General features: G+C 37.0%; 1 protein-coding gene across 3 annotated transcripts in view; it reads left to right on the top strand.

Annotated features, from left to right (window-relative positions):
* The window catches only part of CHCHD3 (coiled-coil-helix-coiled-coil-helix domain containing 3), a 449,179-nt gene that overhangs the window by 49,865 nt on the left and 372,718 nt on the right, over nt 1-26,596 (top strand). For all 3 annotated transcript variants that reach the window (XR_003795228.1, XR_003795227.1, XM_029233536.1), the window contains exon 3: nt 7,903-7,984. Coding sequence is in view for 1 of the 3 variants with exons in the window: in XM_029233536.1 (XP_029089369.1) it covers nt 7,903-7,984 (82 nt within the window). In the remaining 2 variants the exon portion in view is untranslated. The remainder of the gene's footprint in view (nt 1-7,902; nt 7,985-26,596) is intronic.

The following is a 26,596-nucleotide window of genomic DNA, read 5'->3' as shown; positions in this document are numbered from 1 at the left end:
AAAGGAAACCATAAACAAGACAAAAAGACAACCCTCAGAATGGGAGAAAATATCTGCAAATGAAGCAACTGATGAAGGATTAATTTCCAAAATTTACATGCAGCTCAATAACGAAAAAACAAACAACCCAATCAAAAAATGGGCAGAAGACCTAAATAGACATTTCTCCAAAGAAGATACACAGATTGCCAACAAACACATGAAAGAATGCTCAACATCATTAATCATTAGAGAAATGCAAATCAAAACTGCAGTGAGGTATCATCTCACACCGGTCAGAATGGCCATCATCAAAAAATCTACAAACAATAAATGCTGGAGAGGGTGTGGAGAAAAGGGAACCCTCTTGCACTGTTGGTGGGAATGTAAATTGATACAGCCACTATGGAGAACAGTATGGAGCTTCCTTAAAAAACTACAAATAGAACTACCATATGACCTAGCAATCCCACTACTGGGCATATACCCTGAGAAAACCATAATTCAAAAAGAATCATGTACCAAAATGTTCATTATTTTCATTTTTAAACAACTGTCCATGATGCCCTATTAATATTTCTTACCCAAACTCCTGCCTAGTTTTCAAGGCTCCTCACAATTGAGCATAATTTACCCTTCATTTTTTTTTTTCTTACAAACAAGCTCTGTTTGGTTTCCTTTCCATCTGTCTAACGAATGTCCTTGCTTGTGTCCCTCCTCCTTCATGAAATACTCCATGACTACAGCCCGCCTTTGTAAGTGTCATTAATACTAAACCCTCAAAGTACAATTTTAATAACTCAGACTCTTACCTCCTTAATGGTAGGGACCATATGTCTCCGTCTCTTATAAAGCCTAGCATAGGATTAAGTCAATGTGGATTTACTACCTAGTGAATTGATTGATTCCCCTAGTTTGTGTATTCCTTGAGGTCACTTGATTTGGGAGAAAATAATTAAACAAACAAAAATAACTTCATATAGTTGACCGTAGAATAGAAACCTGAGCTTAAGCATTAAAATAAACCTTATAGCCAGTACAGTAAGCTTATAATGAATACCCATCCTTCTCTCCTTTATAAAAAATATACTGTTGGTAGTGGTGGCTCAATTTTCTGTACAGCAGGGTCCACAGGAACAGAAACCTGGTGGTGGTTGGTGGTGGCGGCAGTGGCGTGGAGAGTTGGGGAGAAGGTGCTTATTTGTCTTGAATTTCTTTTTTGAATGGCAGTCCACATTTTTTACTTAGATGATATGCGATTTTGCAGAGTGTGTGCTATGTTTTTTCTAAATCGTCCCTAAGCTACCCAAAAAGTTGGTGACTCATTTCACCTAATGACTGATGTTTGACTCCACAGATCAAATGATTAACACATTTTTATTGAACATCTGCTATATGCCTAGAAGAGCCTGCACAATATTCCTCCCTCTCCCACCCTGTCCTTCCTTCCCTCTTTATTTTTGCTTTGTCTGTAAAGCCTAGAGGATGTTTTTGTTAGTTTGCAGGGTATTTGACAGACAGTTTTTCCAAATGAGTGGAGTGTCACTTCAGAGGAACAATTGGCAGTATATGTTGTCAACGATAGACCCTTTTATTCTTTCACCTTCATGTTACCGGGCTTTAAGGGGAAGTGGAGGCTCAAGCATGAATTCAGTCCCATTTAACACTGCTGTATAAGGGGACGGCTGTTGGAGATTTTCTAGTTTGGGTTCTCATTTTATAGAGGAGACAGCTTCGGCCTAAAGCAATGATGTGTTTTTGAGCAAAATCACAAAAACGAATTGTGGCAAAACCAGGGCTAGATGGGAACCGCCTTTATTTCCAGCTTGGTCCTCTTTGAATGTCATGAGTCTTTATGGAGAAGCCTTTGAATGCAGCCACACTCAGGGCTGTTGGAAAGAAAGAAACAGGTTTGGGTGGTTTTGGTACTTCATTTGGGGCTGGAGATTTAACGCTGTTGAATTGATAGTTTTATCTCCAGTGAACAAAATACATCCATTTGTGAAACAAACAAAAAAATTAAGCTATGCATCAAAAAGCAATATCCAGAGGTAATTATTATTTTTTAATTTAAATTATAGATCTTATTTTCCTAGAGGCTTTGTGAGGTTTTGCAACTATTATTCAGGATATTAAGACATGAAATACTAGGTGTATCTGATTCTCAATACTGGTTTTATGAATTGTCTACTTAAAGATGTGGAAACTGTAGAATATGAGTGATGAGCTTGTCTGTTGCTATACAACATCTGCAGTCTGGTATTGATCTTTGTTTTCACATAGAATGTATTGTGGAGCTGGTTTCCACGAGTGCTTGCTGTGAAGCAAACAATCAAATGGACATTATTTGCATATTATGCCATTCAAATTAGAAATTTATGAAGGTATATAAATCCTGATGGAGCAATAATACTACAAAATAAGCCATTAACCTGATACAGTTAATGTTTAGGTTGCCAAACTGTAACATGGTGTCTTCTCATTTGATATTTATGGTTTTGAAACTGCAGTTAAGGATTTTCATTCCAACATTGTCGTTAGCTTTAATGTATAAGTGGCCTCAGTTACCCTGCCGGGTATCTAGACAAATGGCATTTTTTTGAAGGCAGTCTTAGGGTACGTTATCCTTAAGGTGATCGTAAATGTTATTGTCAGCTGAATATCATCATACTTAACACACTCTGTGTGTGTGTTTAACTCAGGTTTGTCTGCTAACTAGATGGTGCCACAAATGGATAATGGCAAACTGTTACATGTTTCTTTCTGACCCCTGAGATTTATTCTAGCCATCTTTTGACTCTTCTAATCAAACTCTGTACCTTTTATAAGATAAGGAGCAAGACAAGATTTATCCTGCAACCCACATGCTGTGAGTCATTTACTTCTGATAAACTGTGTGTTGTATTTCATTGATTGCATGGATGCTTCCGTTATTATTTTTTAAACAATCGGTGCTTTTTTGGTATTAATGAATTTGTTGAAATTATAAGATTAATGGATATTTCTGTGGAGCTGAAAATTTAATTTGGCTGTATCTTACGGTATAAGCTTTGGCTCAGCTATCTCAATCCTGGCAGAGTCCAGTGTTTATCTAAAATCTGCTGCTTGTGCTGTGCAATTACATACATTTATTTTCTTCTGAGAGTAGATTTTCATAGTTCTCTTTGGTGTTTTTAAACTAGCATATGAAAATAATAGGGCTTATAAAATTGGACATGGTATGTATCAGTAAATGGTAAAACCAGAAAGAAATGGAATAAAGGAAAAATCCCAAAGGACCTGACATTTTTCTAATAGGCAAGCCATAATTTTTATTAAGTAACTTGCGGAGATTGTTTCAGAAATACTGTAATTGGGGAGGGAATTATACTGTAAGGATTATGCTAGGAAAATGAAAGAAAGGGAAAGTCATAGCGGAAAAAGTTACAAAGGAAATTGGTATGTCCCTTGAGGTCCAGGGAATCTGTGTAAGTCTCCAATCATGGTTGTATTTTCAGTCTTTGTTTTTTTCATAGATGATGAGCCATTCATAAAGTCATTTCATCTTTTGGAGTCATTTCTGTCCACCATTCAAGGAACTGTCTTAAATATAGTGTCCCATCTTCCCCACCCCTTCCCTCTCTACCCCTCGTTTAACCAGTTTCTGAAAACAGAATTAGGACACTAACATAGAACATGTAACATAGAACACAGGTGAGGTGTAATAAATGTATGCTACACTTTCTCTGAGAATTAAGACCATGGTATTCACAGTTCCTAAGAATACTAAGAATCATGTAGTATAAGGTTAGGAGTTTTTTATTTGATCCTGAAATTAGAAATTAGAGATTCTTAGAATTTCTTAAGAATTTAACTTAAAAATTTAGAATGTGGTTAAGGGGAGCAAAAGATTGCTAGGCAGTCAGTAAAGCTGCCTTTGGACTAACCAAAATATTTGTTTAGAATGTTGTTTACTAAAAACGAACAAAAATTTGAGCTGCTTTTAATACAAATATTTCTTATTTTCAATAGTAGTTTCAAATAAAGGGTTTAGGGCCGACTTGCTCTAACCAGGCCATTGTAATGCTTGATTTTTTTCTCACGTGTTTTATGGTTAGTGTTGTATCACCTATAACTAACTGACAAAATGCCAGTCTTTGTGTTCATTGAAGAAAAAAAAATCGCTTCTGAGAACATTTTAGCAAGTATAGAGTACAAGTGTGTGAAGAAAGCATCCTTTTGTCTTAATACATTTTAAAAGGGAAGTGTGTATGTTATGTGAAAGTTTTAGAACCCTACTTACTGAGCCGGAACTTGTTTTGCAGGTTTCCATGGCCAGTCTGATTTATATGGCTTGAAAGTTTCTCATTTTTACTTTTTCTCATTTCACAAACTCTGCCAGTCCTCAAAGATCTACGGGAAACTCACTGTGCTAATAGGCAAAGTTGGCCTTTCTGTGCTTCTTTTAAAGTAGTCCATCCTGAAACACTGACCTTTTAGTTTAATAACAGTTTTATTTGAGAGAATGTTCAGATCCTGAAGCTGAAAAGAGTGTTTTCAGAAAAGCCATTTTGAATATTGGTCTCCAAATGGTATATCTTTTTCCCTTATGCACTTTGGACCAGACCTATCAGAAGAAATATGTTCTTGCTTTCTGTATTCTATTGATTGAAAAACAAATAACTTGAAACTTAGATTTGCTCAAAACCCATTACCACGCTGGTTTATTTTCCTGCCTGGGCTTTGAATTGCTATTTTAGATTTTAAACTCTTTATGCTTGGTCATGTTTTATCTTTTGTTATTTTAAATTCTCCATTATAGCTAAGGTAATTACTTTTTCAGCTGTGACCTTGGACGTGAGACCCAAAAGTTTTGTGTGTTTGTGTGTGTGTGTTTCTTTTCCAGAAATAGCTAGGGCATTAGAGAGACAGCTATGCTTTAGTCCCTTGACTGACCAGAAGTGATGTGAGCTAGCCGGTCCCTTGGGCATGTCTTCTTCAGTGGCTTCTGGAGCTTCCCTGACCTTTGCATCTCTTGTGCTTCCTCTTCCCATTTTTCTCCCTCCCCTCTTGGCCTCCCTAGGTGATACCACCATTATCTCCATCTATCAGTATTTACCGCCTCACCCCACGGCAGGTGGCTTGGCAGGCATGAGAGGCAGGAGTGTATATAGAGAAGGAAGACAAGCCTTGAAGCTGCGTTTCCTTCTCTGCAGTCTCTCTTGCATGGCTACCTTCCCAGCCACCCAGCTGGTCGCCATGTGGTAATGGAGTCCTTACCGTTCCCTTCCAGGTTTATCACATCATCATGAAAAGCTCACTGCTGATTTTGGCTCTTCCCCTGGTAGCAAGCCCTTATGTAAGAGGCATACAATGCACTACTAAGATATGTTGTATCAGCTCACTTAGAAAACGGATCTCACTGCTTCATGCTTAGACCTGGTGTACCAAGGTCTTACCGAAGCCTAGTTTTAATTGAGTGAAATTCAGTTGAATTGTGATTGAGAATTTGATCGAGTTTTGCATGAGAAAAATTTTGCTGCAATAATTTGAAGCAATCAGGGGAATTTGTGTGATTTTACACATGGTCTGACTGTGTGTTGATCCTAACTGGTATGTACACTTCAGAGTATAGTTTGATCAGGTAGTACTAATTGGGTGAAATATTTGTCTCAATTTTTGCTACTAATAGAGCTTGAAAAAATGTGTCACGTTGTTTTGCTTGTTTATAAGAAGGAGATGAAAATGTGAAAATCATCACCTTATAGAGTGCATAGCTGAGAACTTCATAGCCAGCTGACACCTATGTAACCTACCCGGTTTTGTTTTTGGATGAGGAAATATAAAGTCAGATAGGTTAACTGATTTATCTAAAGTCTAGCTAATAGAAAAACAAAGACTATCCATATCCAGACTCCTTGCTGAGCTCTTACTGTCTGTAATTTCTCTAATGGGATTTGTATTATTTTGAACGTTTAATGCTGAAAAAAAAAAGTCTTAAGATTTGCCTGAATCAGACAATTCCCTGTTCTAGTTTTAATTAATTAATTTTGTGTGACCACTAATCTACTTCCTTTGTCTACAGATTTGCCCTTTCTAGACATTTCATATCAGTGGGCACATACAATATGTGACCTTTTGTGTCTGGCTTCTTTCACTTAGCACAATGTTTTCAAGATTCATCCATGTTGTAGCATATATTAGTACTTCATAACTATTTATGGCTGAATAATATCACACTGAATGGATATACTACATTTTGTTTATCCCTTCATCAGTTGATTAGCATTTAGGTTGTCTTCACTGTTGGGATATTGTGAATAATGCTGTCATAATACTCATGTACAAGTTTCTGTGTAGACATATTTTCAGTTCTCTTGGATATATACAGTACGTAACAGTGGAATTGCTGGATAATATGGTAACTTTGTTCAGCATTTTGAGAAACTGCCAAACTATTTTTATAGTGACTGCATCATTTTACGTTCCCACCAGCAATGTATGAGGGTTTCAATTTCTCCACATTCTCACCAGCACTTGTTATTGTCCTTTGGATTATAGTGGGTTTGAATTGGTAAGTCATTGTGGTTTTGGTTTGCATTTCCCTAATGATGAATGCTGTTGAGTGACTTTTCATGCAGTTATTGGCCATTTGAATATCTTCTTTGGGGAAATGCCTATTTATGTCCTTTGCCCATTTTTAATTTCGTTGTCATTTTATTGTTCTGTTCAGTTGTTCTGTTGTAAGAATTCTTTGTATATTCCGGATACAAGCCACTTGTCAGCTATATGATTTGCCAGTATTTTCTCCCATTCTGTGGGTTGTCTTTTCACCTTGATAATGTCCTTTGATGTTGTTGTTTTCTGATAGTCCACAAGTAAGAGAAGACATCCTTAGGACCTTTCATGTATCTTCTTTGTTATTGCCCAGTGTCAGCTAAATTTTAAAGTTTTTGCATATCCGGTTGTAATTCATTTTTTGCATATTCCGTAAGGCAAGGTGCTTATAATGCAAGATTATCAAATAAAATGTCATTGAAGAGCAGAGAGTACTGTCTAGTTTCCATCTAGTAGGCTCAACCAGTTGAAATACTTCTTAGGTCCTGTGTGTATTCCTAGATCTTAAGTGTTTCTGGTGCTTTCTTGGTCATAATTTTGGGTAGTGGGTTTTGGGTACTGAAGAGGAAAGAGTCCTTGCTTTTTTCTTATGGAAGGCTCTTAAAGAGTATGTAAAATTTGTCTATTTTATTTGCTACCATAGCTGTAAGAATCTTACAAAACATATTGTACAAAATCTTCTAATTGGAAAGACCAGATGTTTCAGATCAAGTCATTAGGTATTTAGAAAGCTCCAGCCGTGTTCTCAGCACTGTTCTGTCTCTCTCTCCAATTGTTGGCACTTGAATTTGAATGACGTTTTCCAAAAAATATGGTTTTAAATATGAGTCATAAATTCCCTTTTTTGTAAATCATGGAAAAATGAATGTAACTACAAATGATTTTCTTTCTCTAATAAGTGATTTTTAAAAATGTTTAATTATCAAAGTAGGAATGTTTTGGTGTCATTTTCCTCTCTGAAGTCCCTTCCTTACACCCTCTCCTCCCCCTCTATGCAGTTGTCAGACTTTAATGGTAGGACATCATTTTAAAGAATTTGTACTTAATGGCTCAGTCCCACTGGGCAGTAAGCAGCTCCTTGAGTTTATTATAACTTCTGGCAGGTGTGGAGATTTCTAGGTCACCAGGGAACTCTTGATTAAATTACTCCTGAAGTGCACTAATTGGTCTTTTCCACCCTGCTTAGGTGGTTCCAAGGAGACACTGACCAGCTGGCAAAACTTTGCCTATTAAGATCTAGTCTCAGCTTTGTCTTCCTGAGTATTCTCATGCTTTTGTTTAAAGAAGTCACTTGTTTTATCTCCTTCCCCTCTTTATTGATTTTAGTTTCTGATGAAGAATTGAAAAGAAGAGTGGCTGAGGAGCTGGCATTGGAGGAGGCCAAGAAAGAATCTGAAAATCAGAAACGGTGAGCTTCATGGTGTTTGAGACAGATTTTGGCAGACTTGTCATATTTATGAAATATTTTTGGAGAAGAATGATTATAATAAGACTCATCATTTGTATTTGGCTGAACATGTATGAACGTGGCTGTTTTTGGTTTTGGATTGTGCTTGTTAAAGCCCTAGGTTATTCCCTTCCCAAACTCAATTGTAAATGACCATTTCTTGTGTACTTCTTAGTTGCATGAATAATTGAGCCCTGTTTTTTCAATATGTGAGAAGTAGTTCTTGAGGATTCTCCTGGCACTTCTCAGGCTAGGTTCAAAATTAATGAATATATTTATGATTGAAAATCACATCGTCTATTATGGATATTAAGGTTAACAATATTGTAGCTAATAATGAATGTTATATGTTATAGATAGTACCCATGTTAGTAAGTAGCTCTGATTAGTAGTATGCTCACTTAAAAAAATCAAAGATGTTACAGATAAGTGTAAGGTTGAAAAAACAAAATCCTCTGTAGTTTCATCCTACAGAGATAACCACTCTTGAACATTTCATTCCTCTAGATTTTTTTATATACATCTATATTATTGTTGTCATTATTACTACTTCTACTAACAGTAGCTGCTAAAAGAATGTTCACTGAAATGTTTTTGTAATAGAAAACTGGAAGCAATCCAGATGCCCATCATGGAGGGCTGCATGAGTGAATTATGGTACACGGAATTTTGTTACAGTGGAATATTAGACAGTCAAGTAGATCTTATGTGCTGATTCAAAAAGATGCTGAAAGGCTGTAAACTGAAAAGAAAGCAATATTCAAAACAACATAGATAATTTTTTTTTTGGTAAAAGTACTACTTTTTAAAGACTTAAAGTATATACTTACTCATAGAAATATGTGGATACATTTTAATCCAAGATAGAGTCAAGTGCTTTCCATCTGTGCTATTTCTGAAATTGCCATATAGCATAAAGCATTATTATTATATGATTATGCAAATATCTTTCACATGCACAATGACTACTACCAGTAGATGGTTTGTAAGATTGTGTGTGTGTGTGTGTGTGTGTGTGTGTGTGTGTGTGTGTGAGTGTGAGTTGGGCTGCTTCACTAGTTTGCTTGAGAGAGCTAATGTAAGGAATCTTTGAATTGGATTCTCATCTTCACTGGCTATAGGGGCTTCAGTGTATAATTTAACCTCTTTGGGCCTTAAATATTTCATCTCTAAAGTGAGGGTTTATGAAATGTTCTTTAACATTTCTTCTCTTTGACGAAGTGCTAAATAAGCTAGGTCCGATTTGCCTGAAATGTGTAGAACAGGACATGAGTTTTACTGTACATTAAGACCACCATTTTTCTCAGGAAAGAGAGAAGGCTCATGGCTTAGGGTTTTAAAAATCAAGATGTAGTTAGTACTGCTAAAAGTGTCTATGCATATTTCAGTAGTTTCCCACGCAGCACTTCATAATTATTTAATTGGGGTTAGGTTGATGGAGTATATAATTAGATAGTGAAGTTAAAATATTCAGAAAAATTCAGACCATTTTCATTAAGAAGCAGAGAAAATCAATGTGTTATGGTAGAATTCCTTGTCTTTGAAATTTTATTACTTTTAATTGAATTTTATTTTAATAAGGAATTTTTGGTTAGACCTTCATATTTACTTTGCTTATTATATTTCACATAGGAATTTTTTGTCTTCCTTTCTTCCCCTATGGTACAAGCTTTTGTTACAGTAATTCTCAGTGTGGTGGGTTTTTTTTTTTTCCCCTCCATGACTTAGCTCCCATTTGTTCTCCTGTTCTATGAAAGGTAAAGGGCAGATGAGATGGATACAAGGTGCCAGTGAGGGCTGATTTCATCTCTCATGTGGACTGGGGTTGGCAGCCTAGCTGTAACCTGGGACAAATGACTACTGATAAAGAATTTATTTTCTGTCACTTTTAAGGGGAACAGAGGGTGGTACAGCCTTTTTTATTGTTTTCTCTTTAAAAAATATGTTTTGTTTGAAGCCTTCTTCATGCAAACTTCCAGCTGTCAAATCTTGGCAAAAAGTGTGTGTTTATCTGTATGATACTTCTTAGAAGAATCAATACCTATGTTTTTCCTTTTTTTCAACCAGAGAAGAAACTTCAGAAAAAGCATTAAAAAGGTTTTCTGTGCCATCTTTTAAAAGCAACTTTTTGGAGAAACAAAGCATTTATAGATAATTGTATCTGTTGCCTTAATTGAGTAAAGCCTTGGAAGCAGTTTTAGAAGATGGTTCCTTGTGTCCTGGACTGCCAGTGGTATATGCCTGGCTTTCCAAGTCTTCTCTTTTCACCCCAGATGTACCCATAACTGTAGTTGAGTTCCTAAGCCCTTAAGATTGGGGCATAGGCACATGAAAGTGTAAGGGATCCAACGTATGCAGAAAGGACTTTGGAAATTATTTCCATTGTGATATTTTTCTTTATAGGATAGTTATCATTTTTAACCTTTTTATTATGGACACTTTAAAACACCTTCAAAAACAGAAGGGTACAGTGAATCCCCATGACACTGTTACAACAATTCTTGTTTCATCTGTACCCCATTCACTCCACCTATATGGTGAATGGTAAGGAGAAGCACCAACATTTTTAATAGGTTGGTGAATTTCATGGCAGGGAAATACTCTGAAATATCTTCCATCAGGCTAGCTTAATAAGGACCTTGTTTCAGTTAGGTTTTTTTGGTTGAAAGACTGGAACTTAACTCTGGCCAACTTGGGAAGCAAGGAAATTTTTAGAAGAATATTAGTTGAAAGGAATCAAAAGGAAGACTAGAGAACCACTAGGTAGGGAAGAACTGGGTAGTACTTAAAACTTTACACAGTGAGGAGGAAGTAATTCTCCAGGATGACGGTTCCATGATAAAGGGGAAAGGATGGTGGGTGGCTGAATTTCATTGAATTGAAGATGCCATCGATTTCTAAGAAGCATTGTATTTGACGTACCACTAAGAAAAAAATTGCTGCAGATAATAACCCAGTAGTTTATATCTTAGAATTTTTTTATTGAAAGAGCTCATTAAGACTGACTTTGAATTTCTAAAAACCTATCACTTGTATGTTCATAACAAGGAAAATGTAAGTGAAATAAATAGGTTAAGGCATGTCAGCTAGGGGAGATTTTGGTTTCCAGGGGACACATGAAAATGTCTGGAGACGTTTTTTGGCTGTCACAACTAGTTAGGTCTTACTGGCATCTAGTGGGTAGAGGCCAGGGATACTGCTAAACATTCTGTAATGCACAGGATACCCCCCACCCCCCAAAAAAGACAAACCTTACAAAAAAACAAAGAATTATCTGGCCCAGAATGTCAGTAGTGCTGATAGTGAGAAACCCAAGGTTAAGGGACTCAAAACCTGTTCATGTTGGTTCTAATTCTTCTAAATTGTTCTGTGACTCAGGGTCTTGATATCTTTGTTTTTCCACACGGTATCATATTCTGTGCCATCAAAACCTTGATGACACAGCATTCTGCTGTTGTACCTGGGATTTTTCCAGGCTGCTGATACCAGTTTTGCAAATTTTGATGCTTATGTGCAAGCTATGCCAACTATTCAGGATCAGGCTGGCAGACTGCAAGTGTGAGGTGCTTTCAGGCATGTGGAAACGTGGGCAAATAGGGTCCTAGAACTGTATTTTGTCAGTACAGTCTGTACATACTCTAGACCATAACCTCTGTTAGGTTGGAAATGATTTTTTTTTTTTTAAATTGGGGTATAGTTGTTTTACAACGTTGTATTAGTTTCTGCTGTACAGCAAAGTGGAGTTCCCTGTGCTATACAGCAGGTTCTCATTAGTTATCTATTTTATACATATTAGTTAGTGTATATATGTCAATCCCAATCTTCCAATTCATCCCACCCCCACTTCCTCCTTTGGTGTCCATACGTTTGTTCTCTATGTCTGTGTCTCTGTTTCTGCCTTGCATACCGGTTCATCTGTACCATTTTTCTAGATTCCACATATATGTGTTAATATACAATATTTGTTTTTCTCCTTCCGACTTCGCTCTGTATGACAGTCTCTAGGTTCATCCATATCTCTGCAGATGACCCAATTTCGTTCCTTTTTATGATTGAGTAATATTCCGTTGTATATATGTACCACATCTTCTTTATCCATTTGTCTGTTGATGGACATTTAGGTTGCTTCCACGACCTGGCTATTGTAAGTAGTGCTGCAATGAACATTGGGGTGCATGTGTCTTTTTGAGTTATGTTTTTCTCTGGGTATATGCCCAGTAGGATTGCTGGATCTTATGGTAATTCTATTTTTAGTTTTTTAAGGAACCTCTATACTGTTTTCCATAGTGGCTTTATCAATTTACATTTCCACCAATAGTGCAGGAGGGTTTCCTTTTCTCCACATCCTCTCCAGCATTTATTGTTTGTAGATTTTTCAATGATGGCCATTCTGATCAGTGTGAGGTGATACCTCATTGTAGTTTTGATTTGCATTTCTCTAATAATTAGTGATGTTGAGCAGCTTTTCATATGCCTCTTGGCCATCTGGATGTCTTCTTTGGAGAAATGTCTATTTAGGTCTTCTGCCCATTTTTTTTCTTTTTTTTTTTTTTGCTGTACACGGGGCTCTCACTGTTGTGGCCTCTCCCGTTGCGGAGCACAGGCTCCGGACGCACAAGCTCAGCGACCATGGCTCATGGGCCCAGCCGCCCTGCGGCATGTGGGATCTTCCTGGACTGGGGCACGAACCCGTGTCCCCTGCATCGGCAGACGGACTCTCAACCACTGCGCCACCAGGGGAGCCCCTGCCCATGTTTTGATTGGGTTTTTTTTTTTTTGTAATATTGAGCTGCATGAGCTGTTTGTATATTTTGGAGATTAATCCTTTGTCTGTTGATTCATTTGCAAATATTTTCTCCCATTCTGAGGGTTGTCTTTTTGTCTTGTTTATGGTTTCCTTTGCTGTGCAGAAGCTTTTAATTTTCATTAGGTCCCATTTGTTTCCTTTTGTTTTTATTTCCATTACTCTAGAAGGTGGGTCAAAAAGTATCTTGTTGTGATTTATGTCAGAGTGTTCTTCCTACGTTTTCCTCTAAGAGTTTTATAGTGTCTGGCCTTACATTTAGATCTTTAATCCATTTTGAGTTTACTTCTGTGTATGGTGTTAGGGAGTGTTCTAATTTCATTCTTTTACATCTAGCTGTCTGGTTTTCCCAGCTCCACTTATTGAAGAGACTGTCCTTTCTCCATTGTGTATCTTTGCCTCCTTTGTCATAGATTAGTTGATCATAGGTGCGTGGGTTTATCTCTGGGCTTTCTATTCTGTTCCATTGATAGATATTTCTGTTTTTGTGCCAGTACCATACTGTCTTGATTACTGTAGCTTTGTAGTATAGTCTGAAGTCAGGGCGTCTGATTCCTCCAGCTCCGTTTTTTTTTTTCCCCCCCGCAAGATTTCTTTGGCTATTTGGGGTCTTTTGTGTCTCCATACAAATTTTAAGATTTTTTGTACTAGTTCTGTGAAAAATGCCATTGGTAATTTGATAGGAATTGCATTGAATCTGTAGGTTGCATTGGGTAGTATAGTCATTTTCACAATATTGATTCTTCCAGTTCAAGAACATGGTATATCCCTCCATCTGTTTGTGTCATCTTTGATTCCTTTCATCAGTGTCTTACAGTTTTCTGAGTACAGGTCTTTTACCTCCTTAGGTAGGTTTATTCCTAGGTATTTTATTCTTTTTGTTGCAACGGTGAATAAGATTATTTCCTTAATTTCTCTTTCTGATCTTTCATTGTTAGTGTATCGGAGTGCAAGTGATTTCTGTGCATTAATTTTGTATCCTGCAACTTTACCAAATTCATCAGTTAGCTCTAGTAGTGTTCTGGTGGCATCATTAGGATTTTCTATGTATAGTATCATGTCATCTGCAAACAGTGACAGTTTTACTTCTTTTACAGTTTGTATTCCTTTTATTTCTTTTTTTTAAAAAAATAAATTTATTTTTATTTATTTATTTTTGGCTGCATTGGGTCTACGTTGCTGCATGCAGGCCTTCTCTGGTTGCGGCGAGTGGGGGCTACCCTTTGTTGTGGTGTGCGGGCTTCTCATTGTGGTTGCTTTTCTTGTTGCAGAGCACAGGCTCTAGGTGCGCGGGCTTCAGTAGTTGTGGCACGTGGGCTCAGTAGTTGTGGCTTGCGGGCTCTAGAGCACAGGCTCAGTAGTTGTGGCACACAGGCTTAGTTGCTCCGCGGCATGTGGGATCTTCCCGGACTAGAGCTCAAACCTGTGTCCCCTGCATTGGCAGGCTAATTCTTAACCACTGCACCACCAGGGAAGTACCCTTTTATTTCTTTTTCTTCTCTGATTGCTGTGGCTAGGACTTGCAATAGGACTTGCAAAAGTATGTTGAATAATAGTGGCAAGAGTGGACATCCTTGTCTTGTTCCTGATCTTAGAGCAAATGCTTTCAGTTTTTCACCATTGAGAATGATGTTTGCTGTGGGCTTGTCATATACGGCTTTTATTATGTTGAGGTAGCTTCCTTCTGTGCCCACTTTCTGGAGAGTTTTTATCATAAATGGGTGTTGAATTCTGTCAAAAGCTTTTTCTGCATCTGTTGAGATGATCATGTGGTTTTTATTTCTTCAGTTTAATATGGTATATCACATTGATTGATTTGCATATATTGAAGAATCTTTGCATCCCTGGGATAAATCCCACTTGATCATGGTGTCTGATCCTTTTAATGTGTTGTTGGATTCTGTTTGCTAGTATTTTGTTGAGGATTTTTGCGTCTGTATTCATCAGGGATGTTGGTCTGTAATTTTCTTTTTTTGTAGTGTTTTTGTCTGGTTTTGGTATCAGGGTGATGGTGGCCTCATAGAATGAGTTTGGGAGTGTTCCTTCCTCTGCAGTTTTTTGGAAGAGTTTGAGAAGGATGGGTGTTAGCTCTTCTCTAAATGTTTGATAGAATTCACCTGTGAAGCCATCTGGTCCTGGGCTTTTGTTTGTTGGAAGATTTTAAATCACAGTTTCAATTTCATTACTTGTGATTGGTCTGTTCATATTTTCTATTTCTTCCTGGTTCAGTGTTGGAAGGTTCTGTCTTTCTAAGAATTTGTCCATTTCTTCCGTGTTCTCCATTTTATTGGCATAGAGTTTCTTGTAGTAGTCTCTCATGATCCTTTGTATCTCTGCAGTGTTTGTTGTAACTTCTCCTTTTTCATTTCTAATTTTATTGATTTGAGTCCTCTCCCTCTTTTTCTTGATGAGTCTGGCTAAAGGTTTATCAATTTTGTTTATCTTCTCAAAGAAACAGCTTTTAGTTTTATTGATCTTTGCTCTTATTTTCTTTGTTTCTATTTCATTTATTTCTGCTCTGATATTTATGATTTCTTTCTTTCTACTAACTTTGGGTTTTTTTTGTTTCTTTCTCTAGGTCCTTTAGGTGTAAGGTTAGATTGTTCATTTGAGATTTTTCTTGCTTCTTGAGGTAGGATTGTATTGGTTTAAACTTCCTTCTTAGAACTGCTTTAGCTGCATCCCATAGGTTTTGGGTCATTGTGTTTTCATCGTCATTTGTCTCTAGGTATTTTTTGATTTCACCTTTGATTTCTTCAGTGATCTCTTGGTTATTTAGTAGCATATTGTTTAGCCTCCATGTGTTTGGTTTTTGCAATTTTTTTCTTGTAATTGATTTCTAATCTCATAACATTGTGGTTGGAAAAGATGCTTGATAGGATTTCAGTTTTCTTAAATTTACCAAGGTTTGATTTGTGACCTAAGATGTGATCTGTCCTGGAGAATGGTCCATGTGCACTTGAGAAGTAAGTGTATTCTTCCACTTTCAGGTGGAATGTCCTGTAAATAAAAATTAAATCTGTTTGGTCTATTGTGTCATTTAAAGCTTGTGTTTCCTTATGTATTTTCTCTGGATAATCTGTCCATTGTTGTAAGTGGGGTGTTAAAGTCCCCCAGTATTATTGTGTTACTGTCAATTTCCCCTTTTATGGCTGTTAGCATTTGCCTTATGTATTGAGGTGCTCCTATGTTGGGTGCATAAATATTTTTAATTGTTATGTTTTCTTCTTGGATTGATCCCTCGGTCATTATGTAGTGTCCTTCCTTATCTCTTGTAACAGTCTTTATTTTAAAGTCTATTTTATCTGATATGAGTATTGCTACTCCAGCTTTCTTCTGATTCCCATTTGCATGGAATATCTTTTTCGATCCCCTCACTTTTAGTCTGTATGTGTCCCTTGGTCTGAAGTGGGTCTCTTGTAGACAGCATATATATGGGTCTTGTTCTTGTATCCATTCAGCCAGTCATTGTCTTTTGGTTGGCGTATTTAATCCAGTCACATTTAGGGTAATTATCTGGAAATGATTTCTTGAGTGTCTGCCTCATCTCCTACCTAATTCAGAAATCCTTTTATGGCATCTCTGACAGGTCATGCCACACACATTAGAACCCATTCAGAAATCATTTAAACTGAAGATACTTTATTAGGCCATTTAGAGTTTACCTGAACTCCTTTAAGTTTCCACTTCTTTATTTTTCATTTATTTTTTAAATTGAAGTATAGTTGATTTACAATGTTGTCTTAATTTATGCTGTACAGCAAAGTGATTCAGTTATACATATAAAAATTCTTTTTTATATTATTTTCCATTATGGTTTATCACAGGATATTGAATATAGTTCCCTGTGCTGTATAGTAGGATGTTGTTGTGTATCCAAGTTTCCACTTCTTTAAAACTAATATGCAGATGTGGCCTAATAAAAGTTGCTTTCGAGGAGGAGGTTTCTACTAGGGCCACAGCGATGCCATAGTTAATTTTAAGCACTATGGCTGTATATGTTATATTCTCATTTCTAAAAAACATTTACACATGGAATCTCAATTCAATTTATCTTAGATCTTATTCTGTTTTATGAGAATCTTGAGTGATTTGATGCCTTCCAGAATCACTGACATAAAGTTAGTACACACACTAAAATTGTTGGATCTAATTTGGAATCGTAGGTTTGCTTATCACAACATATAATGGATGGAATAGTTGTTTGGTGTATTGAGAGTCAAGAGCAAACTAAATGCTCGTGTTAGCAGTCTGTTTTTGCTGTGATACTCTATTGTGTGTTTTGGATTATAGCTGACAATAATGTGTTACAACTATAGCTGGCCAGTATAGCAAGGATGTAATATGCTACAGTTTGAGTATAGACTTTTAAAATGTGATTTACTTCTCTCCTGTGCCCCACCTCCATAAGTCAGTCTCTGACAGCAAGAAAAATGTGACTACTTCTGACCTCTGACCTTTGGCATTTGAATTTCACCTCTATACCTATAAAGGCAAGTGAAAGTTGCCTCCATTTTAATAACCTTTTTCAGGAAGCCAAGAAGAAAGGGAATAGTTACTTGATGTTGTAACTAGCTGTACATCAACCAAGATTACTTGCTTGCTGTTTTTAGGTGGATGTTAGTTGAGATTTTACCCCATTTTTAATTACTTGAACAATTACATTAGATTTGTGAGACGCAAAATTATTTGATTTAATAAATTAGTCATAAATTTTATCAGCTGTGTGGTTAAGTTAGAGTATAGCACAGTCCATTTATTTTTCCATTTATCACATCACATCAAATAAGGACTTATATCATCAAATAAAGGCTTAAAACTTGTTTGTATCAATACTTCTTAGTTTCTCATAGTAAAGGTGAAATTCATAGGGCTGGTGTCTTCTGTTTAAATCCACTATATATAATAATTCATTTTAATTTTATTATTTGATATTATTTGCCTTTGGAGGAAAAAGCTGAAAAAGGAAGGAGGAAAGAATCCAATATAGAAAAACAGTGTTTGGGGGGCCTAGTGTCACATTGAAAATACATAATGTAAGAAATCATCTACCTAGTGTGGCATCTTTCACATGGTAAACTCTCACAAATATTTGTTCAATTGAATGATTGAATGAATCATTCGTACTGGAAAATCTTGACATTCTCCTGGGAAGGGCAGTCTACTCTGTATACATATGCATATACATTTCACATTATGTTAAAAACAAAAAAACTATGCTTTTAAAAATTAGACATTAACCAAGGACTATAGGTACTAGAGACTAGTTATAAATCTTTGTTTCAAATTAGTGTAGTGTTAAACGTTTTCTAGTCATCGACACATATTACACAGTTGTTATGAAATTACATACCTTCAACCTGCAAGTCATCTCTAGGTATATAGTAATTAAAAAAAAAATACCAACTTTCAGGGAACAAGTTCTGTTGATCCACTAATATTTATCAGTGGCTTTTATCATAAAAATGTAGTTTTTAAGTGACCTTAAAGATCAGTTAGCAGTCAATATTTTCTCAGGGTTCTCACAACTGTCACAGGCAATGAACCTCACTTCTAATTTACAAATATTTGCAAAGAAGGTCATTACAGAAGTTTGTACCCTGCTGTGTTGTGAGCAGATTCCCCAGGGTCTGGCTCCAGTAGGCGCAGTGGATGGTTGATTGGCATTATCTGGAAAATATTTATGTGCTCTGACATTTAAGAGATCCTTCTGTAGTATAAAAATCCCAATATATTAGATTAATTATTTTATTAACCTCATTAAAGCTGTTTTTTTTTTTAAATGCGTATTGTGTTTCTGTGGTTTCATTCCTTTAACTTTTCTGTTCCATTCTGCTTAAAAGTAAAGCCCTCACTCATTCGGAATGTAATAGATCACATCCTAACCACCCAGTACTTTTCACTGGGAAATGACTGGAAGTGCTATGTATGTACTAAGTATTGGAATCTTTAGCCATCTGCTACTTCATCTTTTTTCTTCAAGTGGCACTTTTCTATTTTTAATAGAGACAAGTGCTTTCTATAACCAACAATTACAGAAGGTTGGATTATCCAGTCTGTGTTTTATTCACATCTCTTTACTTTTTCCAAATCCAGTTTTCTTTCCTATTGATGTTATGCTGTTGTAGACTCCTACCCTGAATTCTGTTTGAGAAGCTATTTTTACATGTAGGAATATTAAACCTGGAAAACCATAATCAATCAAGCATGCTGTAGAAATCTGTAACTTTTTTTATTGGTTGTAATAGCAGCTGTGATGTTCAACCACTTCTTGTTCATATGTTTCTTTTGACAGTAATTACAGTGTTTTCTCTCATGAAGTGTTTGAAGTAATTTGTGCCAAAGTTGGTTTCTGCATTTGGAAGTTTCTAGGAGTTGGTTTCTGAGTGTCCTATAGTTGTTATAGTTCTTGTTGAAGTTTCTCCATTACCCAGAACAATCTCAGGGGGAGCAGACATTGTAATATACTCTGTAAATCATTTATTATTCTTCACATAAACTATTAATGTTTTTTTGTCAGTGTTATCACTGTTTTATAAAAACAGATGACTCAAGTAGACATATGTAAAGTTTTCAGTCAGCAGTGGAAGCAGGACTTGAATTGGGCTGCCTGCCCCAGAGCCCTGTATTCTGTTGCTGAGGTGATAGAATCATATTGTGTCCCATCACCCTGTAAACATTTATTCAAAGGAAACCCAACAGAACTCTGATACAAAACTGCTTCAAGTGCCATCTGGTTATAGCTAGGACTAGGGATTTAGAGCTCTGTCAGCCATTTCCCCCACCTTTTTCCTTCCTAGAAACCTGGGAAGCATAGGGCTTAGTTTGAGAAACTTCTGGCTAGAATAATTTTCTCTCACATTGGGACACTTCATTTGTGAGGAGTAAACTTTTCTTTTCCAAACAGCATTTGCTGGAGAGACTCAGTTCAGTTTCCATTTTAGAAGGTGAATGGGCAGTGGCCTCATGTCCATTTCCTTGTGTCCAGAAGTCCATACTTATGGACAGTGGTCTGTGTAGGCTGGGCCTTACCCTGCTGAGCCCTCAGTCCTGGGCCTTCTGGGAGCCATCTGCTGATCCTGCTGGTGATGAATACCTTGTTAGGAGGAGGGTAGCAGAATGAGACCCTCCTCTGGCAGTTCGCTCTGCAACTGGGGAGAAATACACAGGGTTCTCCTCTTCCTCTCCTGACCTCAACAGGTTAGCCAGTAGAGCCTCTAGCTGTAAAGGAGTGCGGGTGACATAGTTATAATTCAGATGTAAATTTTATCTCAGCATTATAATATTTCTAAACATTGGCACATTTTCATGTTTAAGTAAACCTCCCGCTCCCTTTCCTGGTTGCAGAAAACCCTTAAAAACGAGTAGCTCATCTTAAGTTTCTATTTTTTTGAGAGAACCCATATTCTTTTGCATCCCATTCTTATCCAGAGCAGCTGTCATTTGTTTTTTTTTTTTTTGCTTTTTTTCTTAAACATCTTTATTGGGGTATAATTGCTTTACAATGGTGTGTTAGTTTCTGCTTTATAACAAAGTGAATCAGTTATACATATACATATGTTCCCATATCTCTTCCCTCTTGCGTCTCCCTCCCTCCCACCCTCCCTATCCCACCCCTCCAGGCTGTCACAAAGCACCGAGCTAATATCCCTGTGCCTTGCGGCTGCTTCCCCCTAGCTATCTACCTTACTACGTTTGTTAGTGTGTATATGTCCATGACTCTCTCTCGCCCTGTCAAAGCTCACCCTTCCCCCTCCCCATATCCTCAAGTCCGTTCTCCAGTAGGTCTGCGTCTTTATTCCTGTCTTACCCCTAGGTTCTTCATGACATTTTTTTTCCCCTTAAATTCCATATATATGTGTTAGCATACGGTATTTGTCTTTTTCTTTCTGACTTACTTCACTCTGTATGACAGACTCTAGGTCTATCCATCTCATTACAAATAGCTCAATTTCATTTCTTTTTAAGGCTGAGTAATATTCCATTGTATATATGTGCCACATCTTCTTTATCCATTCATCCGATGATGGGCGCTTAGGTTGTTTCCATCTCCGGGCTATTGTAAATAGAGCTGCAATGAACATTTTGGTACATGACTCTTTTTGAATTTTGGTTTTCTCAGGGTATATGCCCAGTAGTGGGATTGCTGGGTCATATGGTAATTCTATTTGTAGTTTTTTAAGGAACCTCCATACTGTTCTCCATAGTGGCTGAACCAATTCACATTCCCACCAGCAGTGCAAGAGTGTTCCCTTTTCTCCACACCCTCTCCAGCATTTATTGTTTCTAGATTTTTTGATGATGGCCATTCTGACTGGTGTGAGATGATATCTCATTGTCGTTTTGATTTGCATTTCTCTAATGATTAATGATGTTGAGCATTCTTTCATGTGTTTGTTGGCATTCTGTATATCTTCTTTGGAGAAATGTCTATTTAGGTCTTCTGCCCATTTTTGGATTGGGTTTTTTTTTTTTGTTGTTATTGAGCTGCATGAGCTGCTTGTAAATTTTGGAGATTAATCCTTTGTCATTTGCTTCATTTGCAAATATTTTCTCCCATTCTGAGGGTTGTCTTTTGGTCTTGATTATGGTTTCCTTTGCTGTGCAAAAGCTTTGAAGTTTCATTAGGTCCCATTTGTTTATTTTTGTTTTTATTTCCATTACTCTAGGAGGTGGGTCAGAAAGGATCTTGCTGTGATTTATGTCATAGAGTGTTCTGCCTATGTTTTCCTCTAAGAGTTTGATAGTTTCTGGCCTTACATTTAGGTCTTTAATCCATTTTGAGCTTATTTTTGTGTATGGTGTTAGGGAGTGATCTAATCTCATACTTTTACATGTACCTGTCCAGTTTTCCCAGCACCATTTATTGAAGAGGCTGTCCTTTCTCCACTGTACATTCCTGCCACCTTTATCAAAGATAAGGTGTCCATATGTGCGTGGGTTTATCTCTGGGCTTTCTATCCTGTTCCATTGATCTTTCTGTTTTTGTGCCAGTACCATACTGTCTTGATTACTGTAGCTTTGTAGTATAGTCTGAAGTCAGGGAGCCTGATTCCTCCAGCTCCTTTTTTCGTTCTCAAGATTGCTTTGGCTATTCGGGGTCTTTTGTGTTTCCATACAAATTGCGAAATTTTTTGTTCTAGTTCTGTGAAAAATGCCAGTGGTAGTTTGATAGGGATTGCATTGAATCTGTAGATTGCTTTGGGTAGTAGAGTCATTTTCACAATGTTGATTCTTCCCATCCAAGAACATGGTATATCTCTCCATCTATTTGTATCATCTTTAATTTCTTTCATCAGTGTCTTATAATTTTCTGCATACAGGTCTTTCGTCTCCTTAGGTAGGTTTATTCCTAGATATTTTATTCTTTTTGTTGCAATGGTAAATGGGAGTGTTTTCTTGATTTCACTTTCAGATTTTTCATCATTAGTATATAGGAATGCCAGAGATTTCTGTGCATTAACTTTGTATCCTGCTACTTTACCAAATTCATTGATTAGCTCTAGGAGTTTTCTGGTAGCATCTTTAGGATTCTCTATGTATAGTATCATGTCATCTGCAAACAGTGACAGCTTTACTTCTTCTTTTCCGATTTGGATTCCTTTTATTTCCTTTTCTTCTCTGATTGCTGTGGCTAAAACTTCCAAAACTATGTTGAATAAGAGTGGGGAGAGTGGGCAACCTTGTCTTGTTCCTGATCTTAGTGGAAATGCTTTCAGTTTTTCACCATTGAGGATGATGTTTGCTGTGGGCTTGTCATATATGGCCTTTATTATGTTGAGGAAAGTTCCCTCTATGCCTACTTTCTGCAGGGTTTTTATCGTAAATGGGTGTTGAATTTTGTCGAAAGCTTTCTCTGCATCTATTGAGATGATCATATGGTTTTTCTCCTTCAATTTGTTAATATGGTGTATCACGTTGATTGGTTTACGTATATTGAAGAATCCTTGCATTCCTGGAATAAACCCCACTTGATCATGGTGTATGATCCTTTTAATGTGCTGTTGGATTCTGTTTGCTAGTATTTTGTTGAGGATTTTTGCACCTATGTTCATCAGTGATATTGGCCTGTAGTTTTCTTTCTTTGTGACATCCTTGTCTGGTTTTGGTATCAAGGTGATGGTGGCCTCGTAGAAGGAATTTGGGAGTGTTCCTCCCTCTGCTATATTTTGGAAGAGTTTGAGAAGGATAGGTGTTAGCTCTTCTCTAAACGTTTGATAGAATTCACCTGTGAAGCCATCTGGTCCTGGGCTTTTGTTTGTTGGAAGATTTTTAATCACAGTTTCAATTTCACTGCTTGTGATTGGTCTGTTCATATTTTCTATTTCTTCCTGATTCAGTCTTGGCAGGTTGTGCATTTCTAAGAATTTGTCCATTTCTTCCAGATTGTCCATTTTATTGGCATAGAGTTGCTTGTAGTAATCTCTCATGATTTTTTTTTATTTCTGCAGTGTCAGTTGTTACTTCTCCTTTTTCATTTCTAATTCTATTGATTTGAGTCTTCTCCCTTTTTTTCTTGATGAGTCTGGCTAGTGGTTTATCTATTTTGTTTATCTTCTCAAAGAACCAGCTTTTAGTTTTATTGATCTTTGCTATCATTTCCTTCATTTCTTTTTCATTTATTTCTGATCTGATTTTTATGATTTCTTTCCTTCTGCTAGCTTTGGGGTTTTTTTGTTCTTCTTTCTCTAATTGCTTGAGGTGCAAGGTTAGGTTGTTTATTTGAGATGTTTCCTGCTTCTTAAGGTGGGCTTGTATTGCTATAAACTCCCCCCTTAGAACTGCTTTTGCTGCATCACATAGGTTTTGGGTCGTCGTGTCTCCATTGTCATTTGTTTCTAGGTATTTTTTTATTTCCTCTTTGATTTCTTCAGTGATCACTTCATTATTAAGTAGTGTATTGTTTAGCCTCCATGTGTTTGTATTTTTTACAGATCTTTTCCTGTAATTGATATCTAGTCTCATGGCGTTGTGGTCAGAAAAGATACTTGATACAATTTCAATTTTCTTAAATTTACCAAGGCTTGATTTGTGACCCAATATATGATCTATCCTGGAGAATGTTCCATGAGCACTTGAGAAAAATGTGTATTCTGTTGTTTTTGGATGGAGTGTCCTATAAATATCAATTAAGTCCATCTTGTTTAATGTATCATTTAAAGCTTGTGTTTCCTTATTTATTTTCATTTTGGATGATCTGTCCATGGGTGAAAGTGGGGTGTTAAAGTCCCCTACTATGAATGTGTTACTGTCGATCTCCCTTTTTATGGCTGTTAGTATTTGCCTTATGTATTGAGGTGCTCCTATGTTGGGTGCATAAATATTTACAATTGTTATATCTTCTTCTTGGATCGATCCCTTGATCATTATGTAGCGTCCTTCTTTGTCTCTTGTAATAGTCCTTATTTTAAAGTCTATTTTGTCTGATATGAGAATTGCTACTCCAGCTTTCTTTTGGTTTCCATTTGCATGGAATACCTTTTTCCATCCCCTTATTTTCAGTCTGTATGTGTCTCTAGGTCTGAAGTGGGTCTCTTGTAGACAGCATATATAAGGATCTTGTTTTTGTATCCATTCAGCCAATCTGTGTCTTTTGGTGGGAGCATTTAGTCCATTTACATTTAAGGTAATTATCGATATGTATGTTCCTATTCCCATTTTCTATATTGTTTTGGGTTCGTTATTATAGGTCTTTTCCTTCTCTTGTGTTCCTTGTCTAGAGAAGTTCCTTTAGCATTTGTTGTAAAGCTGGTTTGGTGGTGCTGAACTCTCTCAGCTTTTGCTTGTCTGTAAAGGTTTTAATTTCTCCATCAAATCTGAATGAGATCCTTGCTGGGTAGAGTAATCTTGGTTGCAGGATTTTCTCCTTCATCACTTTCAGTATGTCCTGCCACTCCCTTCTGGCTTGTAGGGTTTCTGCTGAGAGATCAGCTGTTAACCTTATGGGGATTCCCTTGTGTGTTATTTGTTGTTTTTCCCTTGCTGCTTTTAATATGCTTTCTTTGTATTTAATTTTTGACAGTTTGATTAGTATGTGTCTTGGCGTATTTCTCCTTGTATTTATCCTGTATGGGACTCTCTGTGCTTCCTGGACTTGATTAACTATTTCCTTTCCCATATTAGGGAAGTTTTCAACTATAATCTCTTCAAATATTTTCTCAGTCCCTTTCTTTTTCTCTTCTTCTTCTGGAACCCCTATAATTCGAATGTTGGTGCGTTTAATGTTGTCCCAGAGGTCTCTGAGACTGTCCTCAGTTCTTTTCATTCTTTTTTCTTTATTCTGCTCTGCAGTAGTTATTTCCACTATTTTATCTTCCAGGTCACTTATCCGTTCTTCTGCCTCAGTTATTCTGTTATTGATCCCATCTAGAGTACTTTTAATTTCATTTATTGCGTTGTTCATCATTGCTTGTTTCATCTTTATTTCTTCTAGGTCCTTGTTAACTGTTTCTTGCATTTTGTCCATTCTACTTCCAAGATTTCGGATCATCCTTACTATCATTATCCTGAATTCTTTTTCAGGTAGGCTGCCTATTTCCTCTTCATTTGTTAGGTCTGGTGCATTTTTATCTTGCTCCTTCATCTGCTGTGTGTTTTTCTGTCTTCTCATTTTGCTTATCTTACTGTGTTTGGGGTCTCCTTTTTGCAGGCTGCACGTTCGTAGTTCCCGTTGTTTTTGATGTCTGTCTCCAGTGGCTAAGGTTGTTTCAGTGGGTTGTGTAGGCTTCCTGGTGGAGGGGACTAGTGCCTGTGTTGTGGTGGATGAGGCTGGATCTTGTCTCTTTAGTGGGCAGGTTCACGTCTGGTGGTGTGTTTTGGGGTGTCTGTGGCCTTTTGATTTTAGGCAGCCTCTCTGCTAATGGGTGGGGTTGTGTTCCTGTTTTGCTAGTTGTTTTGCATAGGTTGTCTAGCACTGTGGCTTGCTGGTCGTTGAGTGAAGCTGGGTGCTTGTGTTAAGATGGAGTTCACTGGGAGATTTCCGCCGTTTAATATTATGTGGAGCTGGGAGGTCTCTTGTTGACCAGTGTCCTGAAGTTGGCTCTCCTACCTCAGAGGCAGAGCCCTGACTCCTGGCTGGAGCACCAAGAGCCTTTCATCCACACGGCTCAGAATAAAAGGGAGAAAAAGTAGAGAGAATTTGTAGAAGTATGAGGAAAGAAAGAAGGAAAGGAGGAAAGGAAGGAAGGAAGAAAGAAGCAAAGAAGGAAAGAAAGGAGGGAGGGAGGAAGGAAGGAAGGAAGGAGGGAAAGAAGGAAAAAAGACAGAAAGAAAGAAGATACAGTAAAAATAAAATAAAGTATAATATAGTTATTGAATTAAAAATATTTAGAAAAAAAAAGGGACGGATAGAACCTTAGGACAAATGTTGGAAGCAAAGCTGTACAGAGAAAATCTTACACAGAAGCATACACATACACCTTCACAAAAAGAGGTAAAGGGGGAAAAATCATAAATCTTGCTCTCAGAGACCACCTCCTCAATTTGGGGTGATTCGTTGTCTAAAGGAGGGAAGGAAGGAAGGAAAGAAAGAAAGAACGAAGGTAAAGTATAATAAAGTTATTACAATTAAAATTAATTATTGAGAAAAAAAATTTTTTTAAAAAGCCATGGACGGATAGAGCCCTAGGACAAATGGTGGAAGCAAGAGTATACAGACAAGATCTCACACAGAAGCATACACGTACACATTCACAAAAAGAGGAAAAGGGAAAAAAAATCATAGATCTCGCTCCTAAATTCCACCTCTTCAATTTGGGATCATTCCTTGT

This window comes from Monodon monoceros, unplaced genomic scaffold, assembly GCF_005190385.1.
Source record: "Monodon monoceros isolate NGI ecotype Baffin Bay Population unplaced genomic scaffold, NGI_Narwhal_1 Super_Scaffold_2, whole genome shotgun sequence".
Lineage (NCBI taxonomy): Eukaryota > Metazoa > Chordata > Mammalia > Artiodactyla > Monodontidae > Monodon > Monodon monoceros.
The sequence above is the reverse complement of the archived record's forward strand: the minus strand, read 5'-3'. Positions and strand labels throughout refer to the sequence as shown.